The sequence below is a fragment of the Cynara cardunculus genome, assembly GCF_001531365.2.
Source record: "Cynara cardunculus var. scolymus isolate 2C chromosome LG 10, CcrdV1, whole genome shotgun sequence".
Taxonomy (NCBI): Eukaryota; Viridiplantae; Streptophyta; class Magnoliopsida; order Asterales; family Asteraceae; genus Cynara; species Cynara cardunculus.
Window position 1 is genome coordinate 1,914,932 of NC_037537.1, and position 12,647 is coordinate 1,927,578.

A 12,647-nucleotide genomic window follows, 5' to 3' on the forward strand; every position below is an offset into this window, starting at 1 on the left:
AAAAAAAATTAAATATAAATTAGTTTAAATTGTATTATGTTTTTTTATAAAAAATAATATTGTTATAACAAAAATATATAGAAAAGAAAATTTGAAGACATAACCTTAGAGGTGGTTGGAAGAAAAAAAAATTAATTTCTGGAAAATGTTAATGAACTTAATATTAGTTAAGTGAATGATATATATTTTACTATTAGCTTTATAACTCCTTGAACTTCTTTGAGCTGAACTCATTTGCACCAAATGAACATCGGGTGGATGTTTTTGAAACGGGCTTGTTGGTTGCTTCAAGATACAGTGCGATACTACAATATTTAACAAGTATAGGTAGTCTGACATTCTTCCCACTTCGATCTAGTCCTCCACCGTGGTATAAACATGTTGCTTTTACAATTGGGTACACTAATGGTAATCATTACGTCAAAATATCTTTGGCAAAAGGGCAACCGATACCTTCTATTGTGTCAAATTGGTTTCGTTTCAAATATGATTGCGCAACCGCATGGGCTACTCCGTACATGACCCGAATAAATAAGTACGAGCAATTGTTATCAAGTAATCGTACTACAGAATTTACTTCACTTGATTGAGTTGTAATATTTTCAGATTTTTTGTACTTTATTTGTTGATTTATTAATTAACTTATTTTGATAATCTTTTTTATATTAAATTAATTTATTTCTGTAGTTTTAAATATTTATCTTAAAAAAATACATATATAAATTATTAATTAATTAAAACGTTTACAATACAATTTAAAAATTAAATTAATTTTATAGTTATTTGAATTAATTTAGAAATAGTTAGTTGGCAAAAATTTATTATAAAACATAAAATTAGAAAAATAAAATTAAAAAACAATGTTGAAAAAAAAGTTATAAAACATAAATTTATAAGACATAAATTAATGAAAAAAAATTAATAGTTGACTTTGACTTAAAAAAAATGAGGGGGTGTAAAAAAGAAGAGGTGCGTATATCTTCACCCTGAAAATAAAATATGTTTTAATTTTAATACATATAATTTTAATATATGATTATTAAAAAGGGAGAGGTGCGTAAACCCTTATACTTATATGATTATTTACTTTATACCTTCTAGTTTTATATTTTTCATTTTATATTATTATCATATTAATACATATAATCGTATACTAACTAAAATACGTTAAAAAAATATGTTTTAATTTTAATAAGTTACATCATTATAATCATCTCGTCGATACTTTTAGAATGAGTCCAATATTGAATGTTTTTTTATTTATTTATCTTATTATATATCATACATACTACGTAACAAAAAAATTAATATTTACAATTTATACCCTTATTGTTAATTATTTAATATATAATATATCCCTTGATTTTTCAAATTTTGTTTTACACCTTTATTACGTTAACATAATAATCATATATTAACTAAAATGTATTGAAAAAACATACATTATTATATTAAAGAGTAAAATATGATTTAACCCCTAAACGCGTTACGTTTAAAAATGGTTTAACCCCTCAATTTTTTTTAATGAATGTTATAATCCTTAAAAAAAATTAATGAATTTTTAATCCCTAAACTTGTTGGAATTAATTATTTAAGCCACTTGACCTGCTATAGCAGGTTACTAAGTTTTTAATTAAACCATTTTAAACGTAAGGTTTAGAGATTAAATCATATTTTACCCTATATTAAAATATCTTACGTTACGAAATTTGATATAATATATATATATATATATATATATTGTTCGTTTAATAATCTGATTTGAAATAAAGTAAAATTATTGATTTGAAATAAAGTAAAGTTATCGATTTGAAATAAAGTAAAATCAGTTCGATATATGTATCAAACAAACGATCGTTCATATATCGTATTTCACATTCTTCACATTCTTTCGCTCTCTCCCTCTCCCTCTCCCTCTATACATAGTTCAAATATCTCTATCTCTCTCTCGTTCTTCTATATCAAAGTTGCAGATGGCAAACATGAGTGAAGATTTTGCACCAACATCAGAATTTGTCACCAACAAGGTACAATATTATGTTAACTAACATCTAGGTTTATTAATACTTACGGGTACAAGTGAAAGTTATAACAAAATATAATAATTTCAGGTTTTCAATTCTCGAGAAGAAATAACTGAATAGGTGCGTAATGTAGGACATTCAGTGGTTGTGTTGTTGTTACTAAAAGATCAAAGGCTAAGCCAAATAGGAATGTTTACAAAGTTGTGTTTATATGTGAACGTAGTGGGGTTTACAAAAGCGACAAGATTTCCAGTTGTAATACTGGAACAAAAAAGCTTGACTGCCCATTTAAGTTGATAGCGTTACATTCGACTAAGCATAATTGGTGGACGTTGAGGGTTGTATGCGATACACATAATTTATGTTCTTGCACAACATATGGAGGGTCATGCATATGCAATGCGGCTGAACAAACCTAAACGTCAACTAGCGTATTTTCTGAAAATTGTGGTTGTAAAATGCGTACAAGTCATGGGTTGCCATGTGCGCATGAACTAGCACTATATACATGTCAAGGGGCACCCATTCCGCTTGATGCGATCGATGTATTTTGGAAAAAACTTGATTTCTCGCCATGTGTCTCCGCACAAGATGAGGATATTCAATGTGATGATGAAGTACAAATGTTTAAAGAAACTTTCAATAAACAACCAGTTTCTGGTCGTAAGAGCTTGCTGAAAAAGTTAAAGAATATAATTATGCCATAAAAAAACGTTGTTTCATGAACCCTCAGTTCATAGAACCACTCGTGGACGTCTTTCTGTAAATAATCAAGGTCTAAATAAAAAAAATATTGACGACCCTCGTAGATATAGTTGTTCCAATGCGTCAACCTTTATCAACTCTGAAGGTTTTGGTTATCAAGAATTAGTGAGGCATAACTCATACTTCCAACGACAACCCACACCCCCAAACCCATTTCTTGATCAAATCCCAAGTTTTTTTTATCGATACATCACACAGATACAAGATGTAGTGGGTGATGAAAATTGTGGATTTTGAGTCATATCTACTTGTTTGGGTGGTCATGAAAACGCATAGGACAATATTCGGCGTGAGTTAATGATTGAACTAACCGAGCATCAACATTATTACTCTTATGTTATTGCCAACGAGTGTAGAAGAATTTACGAAGCGTTGAACTTTTTCACAGAAAACGTCTTTGCACCGGAAATGTATTGGATCGCTATGCCTGAAATGAGAATTCTAGCTGCTTCAAGGTTTAATGTCATACTGCATGTTCTCAATCATAGGGCAGCCAACATGACATACTTACCATTCAGGACACAACCGCCGCCATTATCCCAACACGTGTCAATTGCAATAGTGCATGTTAATGGTAACCATTACATAAAAGTGGTATTAAACGAAGAATACCCAATGTCCACACTCGTACATCATTGGCCACATCATCGGCTTCCAGATGCAAGTACATGGATTGTCCCATACCAACATAGATTTGATATGTATCAAGAATATATAGAGAATACTTATAATCAAGATTATGTTAATTTAGGTGACTAATTAAAGTTGGAATTTGTTTGAATAAAAAATATCAAATATATTTATTTATGTTTAAAAACTTGCAAGTGATTTTCTTTTCTTTTAAAAAAATTTATTAACCAATACGTTATAACGGCCTATATATAGTTAAATCCAAAAATATTCAATATTGGACTCGTTTCGAAGATATCGATGAGACGATTATAATAATGTAACTTGTTAAAATTAAAACGTATTTAATTGACATATTTTAGTTAATATATAATTATATGTGTTAATAAAATTGAAGTATAAAATAAAAAAAAAACAAAAAAATATAAAATAAATTAATTAAATAAATTCAAGGTGTAAAATGTAAATTATTAAATAAATTATATAAAAATAAAAGATTGTGAGGAATCGTTTTAGAAATTGCCAAAAAATATAAAGACTTTATTATGATTGGATAAGAGAGAGACAAATAGAAGTTTATCCTACTTCCGCTTCCTCTTAGGCTCCTGCTACTTCTAGAAATAAAACAATCTTCACCGTTAAAATAACTCGTTTTCATGATCAACGGTTGGAAAGGCACCGGGTGACAGCATGTGTCAAATTTGACTGCCTCCATTGTATCTTCTGAGTTAAGGTTCTCCATCGTATATAACATGCTCCCGCGCTCCACCTAAACATATCCTCCTCACAAATCACCAACCTTCATTCATTATCTTCTCCTTCCAATTCCATCATTTCTTCCACAAAAATGGTTAGTTATTTGTTACAAATTTTTTATATTTATTTTTTTAAAGTATTAATAGTTGTTATATAAGATTTGTGGGTCCGTGTTAGTCTCAGTCTCTGATTGAGTCAAAAAATACCCATCACATTAATGTCTTTGAAGACGGGTTCTGTCTGAGACTGATTGAAGTTGTCGGTAATCAACTTTTTGCTTAAAAATATAAGATTTAGGGGTTGTTTACTAAAACGTTTACATGGTAACAAGACACCTATCGACTGTTACTGGGTAAGAGACGCTTACCAAGTCGGCAATAATGGTCTTTATAGTTATTCTTCAGAGGTCCCAACACTCAAACAAACAAATGATTACTTGCATGTTTTTTTTCTCGGTTATTATTTGTTATCTTTTCCTCACGAGAATCTCCGAACGCTTTACGTTGTTTGATTTTTGCGTTTATCGGATCGTCTCTAACCAATATGTATTTTGGTTTTGTTCCGGATGCAATATGCTTTATCGGTTCAATAGAGTTCTATGGTTGAGATCAAGGTAACCTACACCATTCTTTACGTTTTCTTGTGAGCGGAATTTACCGTAAAGCTTGCCTTAGTTAACGTTTTGTTTTGGCTTCAGAAAACATTCGATCGAAGATCCGAGAGAGTTAAATCCGTAGACGTGCATCCTACCGAGCCTTGGTAAGGAATTGCTTCCTCATTAAAAATCCGTTTATGGTGTTAATTAAGTTCAAATGTGTTAAGTGTCACTTTATTTTTTTTTACAGGGTTTTGTTAGGTTTGTATTCGGGAAATGTTTGTATTTGGAATTATCGCTCTCAAGTAAGTTATCGTCAATTTATGAATTTAGTATTTGATGCTTTCGTTTATTTAAACTATATCATTTATACTCCGTTTATATTAAACGGGACCCATATAAAATAAAGCGTGTTAACGATAAAATCTTTGTGGCAGGTGGTGGAAAAGACTTTTGAAATCGTCAAAATGCCCGGTATGTATAACTATTTCTTTCAAATAAGGTGTTAGTATAGTCGGGGGCGGACCCAAGATAAAATCTGCCTGTGAGTGTAGTTACAGGTTCGTTTATCGTTAAATTTAGTTATGTTGACTTATACTATAAGTACGTTTTGTAGTACGAACGTCAAAGTTTATCGCACACAAGGAATGGATTGTTGTTGGAACCGATGATGGGTTCATTCGAGTTTACAACTATAACACTATGGAAAGAGTCGTAGAAATTAAGGCGCACGACGACTTCCTTAGGTCTGTGGTTGTGCATCCATCTCATCCGTACATACTTTCGGCATCTGACGACAAGCTCATAAAGTTATGGGATTGGGAGAAAAATTGGGAGTGCGTTCAAACGTTTCAAGGGCATGATCATTACGTTATGCAAATAGCGTTTAATCCGAGGGATGCCAATGTCTTCGCAAGTGCATCGCTCGACTGCACCATCAAGGTACTATTACCATTTACATTATAGCTCAATAATGCATACACATGATTAACGGGTTTTGGTTCAAGCAGAAAAATAAAAACAAAAAGAGTAAATTACTTTTTAGAGTACATTGCAACACCGTTCTCGAGCATAGTTAGAGAACTTAAATTAACATATCGTTCTAAAATTATTGTCAACTTCTCTTAAAAACTTTTAATGTTAATGAGTAGTTGTCACACACATTTTCCTAAAATTTGTTAAGAAGACGACTTCAAATTTTAGTCTATAACATTTCTTTTGAAGATAATATTATTGGCACCGCGCAACGCACGGTTGCAACACTAGTGAACTTGGAATGAAAATTTGGGTTGTGGTCGAGAGGACCCACTGTGTTGTATAAAACCAGATATTTATATTTTATTTTTATTTTCATTAATATTGTTTAATACTTATAATTGAACACCCCCCGATATTTGTTATTAACAAAACGATTTATAAATCTCGTAAATGTTTGTCTTTCAAGACATGGAATCTTGGCCATTCGAGTCCGCGTTCGTCAATTGAAGGCCATTTGAAAGGAGTGAACTCAGTGGAATTTTTTAACACCGACGCAAAATTGTACCTGATCACAGGGTCTGACGATAATACCGTTAAGGTATGTCTAAGTTTTGTGGATTCCCTTTTGTAGAATTTTATTAACATTGTCGGACTATATAAGCCCATAAGTAAACTAACCTTTCCTTATCTGAATATTATGAAATCTGATAGGTGTGGGACTACGAAACCGAGACTTGTGTTCAAACTCTTGAAGGCCACAATCATAACGTTACTTCAACATTGTGTGTTGATTCTGAGGTTAGTTCTATCATTACGGGATCTGAAGATGGAACTGTACGTGTTTGGGATGCAAAAACGTACAATTTAGACCATGTGTTCACTTCTGAACTTGGTAGGGTTTGGACCATCGGATTTGTAAAAGACTCAGCCCAGTAAGTATCTCGAACTCTACATTAAAACATCCCGTCATTCGATAAAATAAACTGAATAGTTTTTTCGTGTTTAAACAGGATCGTATTCGGTTGTGATGAAGGGACGATCATTGGTCAAGTTATCTCTACTCGCGCTTGAGCAAATCATGGATCTGTTTTTACATACCAGCATAACGGAATATATACTAATAAAATGTATTTTGTTTGCCATAATAATATATCTCAGTATTTGTATATGTACGTAGTTTGAAACTATATGTATAATAAAAAACAATTACTTGTTTCGGTAATTTATTGAGGAAAGTTTTAGCCAAGACCTCAAAGCGACCATCGTTAACCACAAGGGCGGTGCCTTATTGGTTTGAGCTTGAGCTCAAAAAGTCAAAAGTGTATGGAGGTCCCAGGTTCAAATCTAAGGAGGAATAAAAATCCCCTCTTGGCCACGGATGTTCAAATGCAATGACTCCGGGCAACCCACAAAGCAGATGGCCGTTCTGGGATTAATCGGCTCGCATAACGGGTTGAATATCTAGGTTAATAAAAAAAAACGAACAGTCATGGCCATTTTTAAAGTCAGTAATATTATACATATCGTTAATAAATTGAATAAAAATACTATTAGATGAGATTTTGATTTTTTAAACCACAAATTAGGTATAAGTCACCGTTTTTTGGTCCATTTTTTGTATTTTTGTCTTATAAACATTATATATAAGTGTCTTGATTGAGAGGTTTACATACCAAGTTTTCGATTCGCATAAAAACACAAAAAAACATTCACAATTCTCGGCTTATCGCTATATTTTGTAAGACAATGTAATTTTAATTATAATAAAACGAAAATTTTAAAGTGTATTTGAGTGACCCAATTACAAATTTTATAATGTATTAAAAATATATATCATTAAAAAATTAAAAAAAATTACTTTTTAATGACCGGAACCGGGACCGGCGGCCCATAACCGGTTACAATAAAGCTTGACCGGGCTCACTTTTTTCGACCGGGACCTGTTATGGCCAGATTTATTGAGCCCGAGACTGGTTTTTGGCCATCACTTGTGTGTAGTGCTAAATTGGGGGTCATTTTTTGAAATATGATTTTTATAAGTAATTTTTATAATTTGAACTTTTTGAAAGGTTGTTATATTATCTCCAACCCAATCATTAAAAATAAAACACTAAAAACACAAAAAAACGATGGGTCCATTGAACAATAAAAAAAATAAACTCCAACTACACACTAAAAAAATATATTAAAAACCTTCTTTAATATAATAACAATATGTACTTATAAAAACTTAATATTATATATATATATATAGATTTGGGATCACGTGAGACCAACCTATTTTCGTGAGACCTGTGAGACCAGCTTTTTACATTTGAAACTTCACAGCAAAATGCTGTGAAAGTAACCTTCACAGTGTTTTTGCTGTAAAGGTTCGACTTTTTTAAACCTTCACAGTGTTTTTGCTGTGAAGTTTCAAGTGTAAAAATGTGGTCTCACGGGTCTCACGAAAACAGCCTGGTCTCACGTGAACCCAACCTTATATATGTATGTATACATATAATTATAATTATTAAAACTAATATATCAGTTATAGCCTTATAGGGTTGAATTTTATTAACCTTCAAATATAGAAGTCAACTTTAAAGACCTATATAATTTTTAATATTGGGTTGGAGTGAAACACTTCTAATTGTTTTCACCCAGCTGGGTATTGACGAGTCAGGCCCAAAAAACACTTCGAACAAAATAAAAGCAAGAAGGTTCTTATTTATTTATCTTTCTATTTGGATCTTTTGAGCATCTAAATGGAATTGTTAATGATATAATAACGATAAAGAATGTCAAATAGATACTTTCTTTAATCCTTACTTGATGTGTAATGTAAAATAGTGATTATCTTTTTCAGCTGGGAGAGATGATTGAGTGGATGAAAGCGGCGGATTGCTAATCCGTTGTACGAATTATTCTTACCGATGGTTTGAATCCCTCTCTTTCCGTTTCCGTTGCTGACTTTCCATTTTTTTTCTTTCAAATTTCGCAACCCACCTTACCCTACTCCAATTCACCACTAACCACTGTAGTTATCGCAACTACCACCTTGCCACCCACTGCCCCACTCTGATCGCGCCCCACCCTGCCTGCCCCTAACAACTCCACCTATGGAGCAGGGGTGGGGCAGGATTGGGGTGGTAGGACGAGTTTGAGTAGGGGTGGGGCGGGGTGATAGCTGTGATGACGACAACAGTGACATGATAGTTGGTAGGGTGTGGGCAGGGCGATGAGTGGGATATTCCAAACAAAGACGATTGTTCCAATTATATTGAGAGATTTCATTTCAATTCCTACCAACCAAACGTGTGGTCAAATTCTATCAAATTTCATTTCAATTTCTTCAAAGTTAAATTCCTTTGATGGATTCTAATTTTATCAAATTCCATTATATGAACCAAACGCCTTCTTAGTTTTAAGTTTGTTATAATAAAGATGTTAAAATTAAAAAGATATTTGATTCTATTTTAGATTTAAAAATATTAGTGTAAAATTTGTAAGATCCAATAACCAAATTTGCAATATATAAATTATATAACACTAGTTGGGTACCCGTACAATGCGGCGGGATGCAAAAGTTACAAATTCAATTTTTAGATACCACATAAAGTTGGAAGCAACATGATGAACTTGGTGTCGTAATCCATGAAAATGCATATTGAAAACAACAGTAAAAAGTAGATTCAGCTTCTTGAATAACATCCACATCTCAAGCCAATATGTAATTCAAAGCAGGGGTGGTTAGTAACAGTAGATCAATTTTTAAACATCTTCATTATTGTCCACCAAATCATCGTCCACATCTGTTTCAACGATCAACCAACACTGGTGCCATTGAAGAACACCTGAACACGAACCAATGTACTCATCCGTCACAATATATTATATGAGAAAATGGAAATATAATCAGTATCACATCCAAATTTTTGGTTAAGTCCACCGTTCTTGGGATCAGGATTTGCCTAAATCGACTGCCAGATCATTAGATAACTATAAATAGTGTTGTAACACTCAACCGTTTACTAAATGTTTTCCAGATCCTGACGTGTTTCTACTGGCGAGATTTCAAAAGCCTTTGCACATAATCCGAAACAATTCATGCTCGACAAAAAGAATATCAGCCCATTACCTGAATCATTTATCACGCCACATTTCAATGATCAATAAGAGTAGCCGTTGTTGCTGACAGTAAGGGGCCGTTTACCAAACGCTTACCCGGGTAAACCATTACCAAGTAACATTACCTCACCGGATGAATATGGTAAGGACTAAGAATCTTACCCGGTAAGAGCGAGACAAGGATCAAGAGTCTTACCCAGTAACTGAGAGTGACGACTCTTACCACGGTAAGCGCTCATCGGGTACGATGGCTTTTTGGTGGACTAAAATCTTACCCGGTAAATAAATAATAGTGTTAAATTTTACCAGTAAGCACTTACCAGGTAAGTGCTTAGTAAACGGCTCCTAAGTTGATAAGAGAACCATTCTTCTTTGAGAGCAACGATTGTGTCCAAGTACTTTTGAAATATATGCCAAGTATGTTTCCCTCTTCTTCTGAAACACTAATATATGTGTACGTGTGTATTTCTCTCATCTCCATGAATTTTGATGATGAAAAGTCAACTACTCGTTCTTTTGAAAAGTCAACACTAAAATCTGTTTGGTTTTCTGGAACGACTCAAAACAAAAGTGTTATTCCCTTAAGAAGGAATTCGAGTATTCTGGTGTTGGTAGTGAGTCTAGCAGACTTTGCGAGCAGGATTCTAAGGATTTGGGTCTCGACCGAATTTATGCATAATATTTATCTGAAAACAAACTCCATGAATTAATTTGTGCTTTGTTAAATTATTTGTGCTTGTAATCTCACAAATTAATACTGAAACCAACATGAACAATTCAATGTTCTACCAAGATCGATGTGCAGTATTACGTGTTTTGAGGAATAAATTGGCGCATCTGAGAGTTGGGTCAAATTTTGAAATACATGAACTTACTTCACTGCATATGTTGACATACAAAGTTTTATTGGGAATTTTCTATCACGCCATTTTGTTGTGAAAGGAGAAAGTCCTAAAAGCATATCGTTACACAGCTTTATCTCTTAGTTCTGCATCAATGTGCTTTGTCGCACACTATTCTGGTGTGATTCAGATGTGGACCCTAGTGTCCGTTTAAAAGTGTTCATTCTACGTTTTTGTGTTTGACGTCGTTATCGTCTTGGGACAACGTACGAGAATTCATTTTTACTATTTGGTTTTATGTGTGTGGTACTTGTGGTCATTACATATGACTACCTAGAGGGGATAGTATTTTAGAGCATGTGCACAATTGCTATAAAATTCGTATATTTAGTATATCCTTTCAAAATACAAATTGTTATACTTTTTTTTATTAACCTGTATATCCAACCCGCTATACGAGCTGACTAATCTCAGGACGACCACCTGCTTTGCAGATAGCCCGGAGTCACCGCATTTGAACCTCTGTAGCCACAAGGAGATTTTTATTCCTCCTTAGATTTGATTATTATACTTTTTTAAGTCAATATACTTGAAAACATTACACCACTTAGACCTTATAAGGTTTAGACCTTCTTGTTAAGTTATATCTGAGGATTATGAGACTCCTTGAGAGTTGAAAATTGTCGAATGATCGACTCCTGGTTGATTTTCGGTTCCGGGTTTTTTTCTTGGTAGGTACGTACATATTAAAATTTCTATATCGTACCTATAATCTAAGTTTTAATTTTAATACGTTAATATCTTCGTAAATGCGGATGATGATGGTTGTTGGCGTCGCTGATTTATGGCACATAAGAAAGATATATAGTGTAGATACATTATTTTCTTCAATCTATTATTTAATTTAATTAATTATATTTTCAAATATTATCCCTCTTTTCAATAGAGTGAAGGCAATGGACCAAAGACGTGTGAAAATATAAACCATATGGACATTTTTTGTAATTATTTTGATTTAGGAACGTAAAATATGATTTTATGTAATGTAAACGATAAGGACCAATCATGTAATTTACTCTTTATCTAATAATTTCAAAGAAATCTTTTGTTCTCTGTAAATAATAATTTCTATGACTTCTATTCTTTAAGGACAGTAAGGGATTATTTGAGAGTTGCTGAATGGTTTGATACAAAATGATTAAGTAGTCAGATTGATTTAAGGGCTGTTTGACAATTGCTGAATGATTTGGTGCAAAATGATTATGTGGTCAAAATGATTAAGAGGCTCTCATGATATAATGCAAAATGAAATATAATTGTTTGGTAATTATGTACAATGAAATTAGAGCTCTTAATGGTTAAGAGAGATCTAGGATACAAAGAGTTTTAGAACCATTAAGAGGCAGACTTTTTTTTGTCAAACAAGATTCACCTCTTAACGATTCAGATGTTGTCTCTTAATGAAACTATTAAGAGGTAAACAAACAACCTCAAGAGGCTCTCATGATATAATGCAAAATAAAATATATTTTTTTGGTAATTGTTCACAATGAAATTAGGACGCTGAATGGTTAAGAAAGACTCGTGATACAAAATCATTCAGAGAGTTTTAGAACCATTAAGAGACAAACTTTTTTTGGTTTTCATCTGGTCTGGGACGGTTTGGAAAAACAAGATTTGGAAATTATTAAATAAATCAAAAATACAGAATCTATACTATCTTATAAAACATTTGGCTAAACCTCTTAAAAACTCTTAAACCCGTTCATCCCTAAACGATTTCATCCCTATCCGATTTCATCCCATATATGAATTCGTGTAACGAACTGCAGATAAACACAATTAAATAAGGGATAAACATCTCATTTTAAATATAAAAAATCTAAAATATAATTAGGATAATCATTGAGTTCTAACAGAATACTTAATTATTATCTTTATAAAATG

At 32.5% G+C, this 12,647-nt stretch overlaps 1 protein-coding gene across 1 annotated transcript; it reads left to right on the forward strand.

Moving 5' to 3' along the window:
- The first annotated feature begins 4,202 nt into the window (after positions 1–4,202).
- LOC112519575 (coatomer subunit beta'-2-like) lies at positions 4,203–6,970 on the forward strand. Its single transcript, XM_025127773.1, has 9 exons — positions 4,203–4,269; positions 4,768–4,788; positions 4,873–4,934; positions 5,021–5,075; positions 5,208–5,244; positions 5,387–5,712; positions 6,215–6,346; positions 6,460–6,680; positions 6,759–6,970. The coding sequence occupies exons 1-9, from the start codon at positions 4,267–4,269 to the stop codon at positions 6,817–6,819; spliced, it is 918 nt and encodes a 305-aa protein (XP_024983541.1). The 5' UTR covers positions 4,203–4,266; the 3' UTR covers positions 6,820–6,970.
- Positions 6,971–12,647: the final 5,677 nt, after the last annotated feature.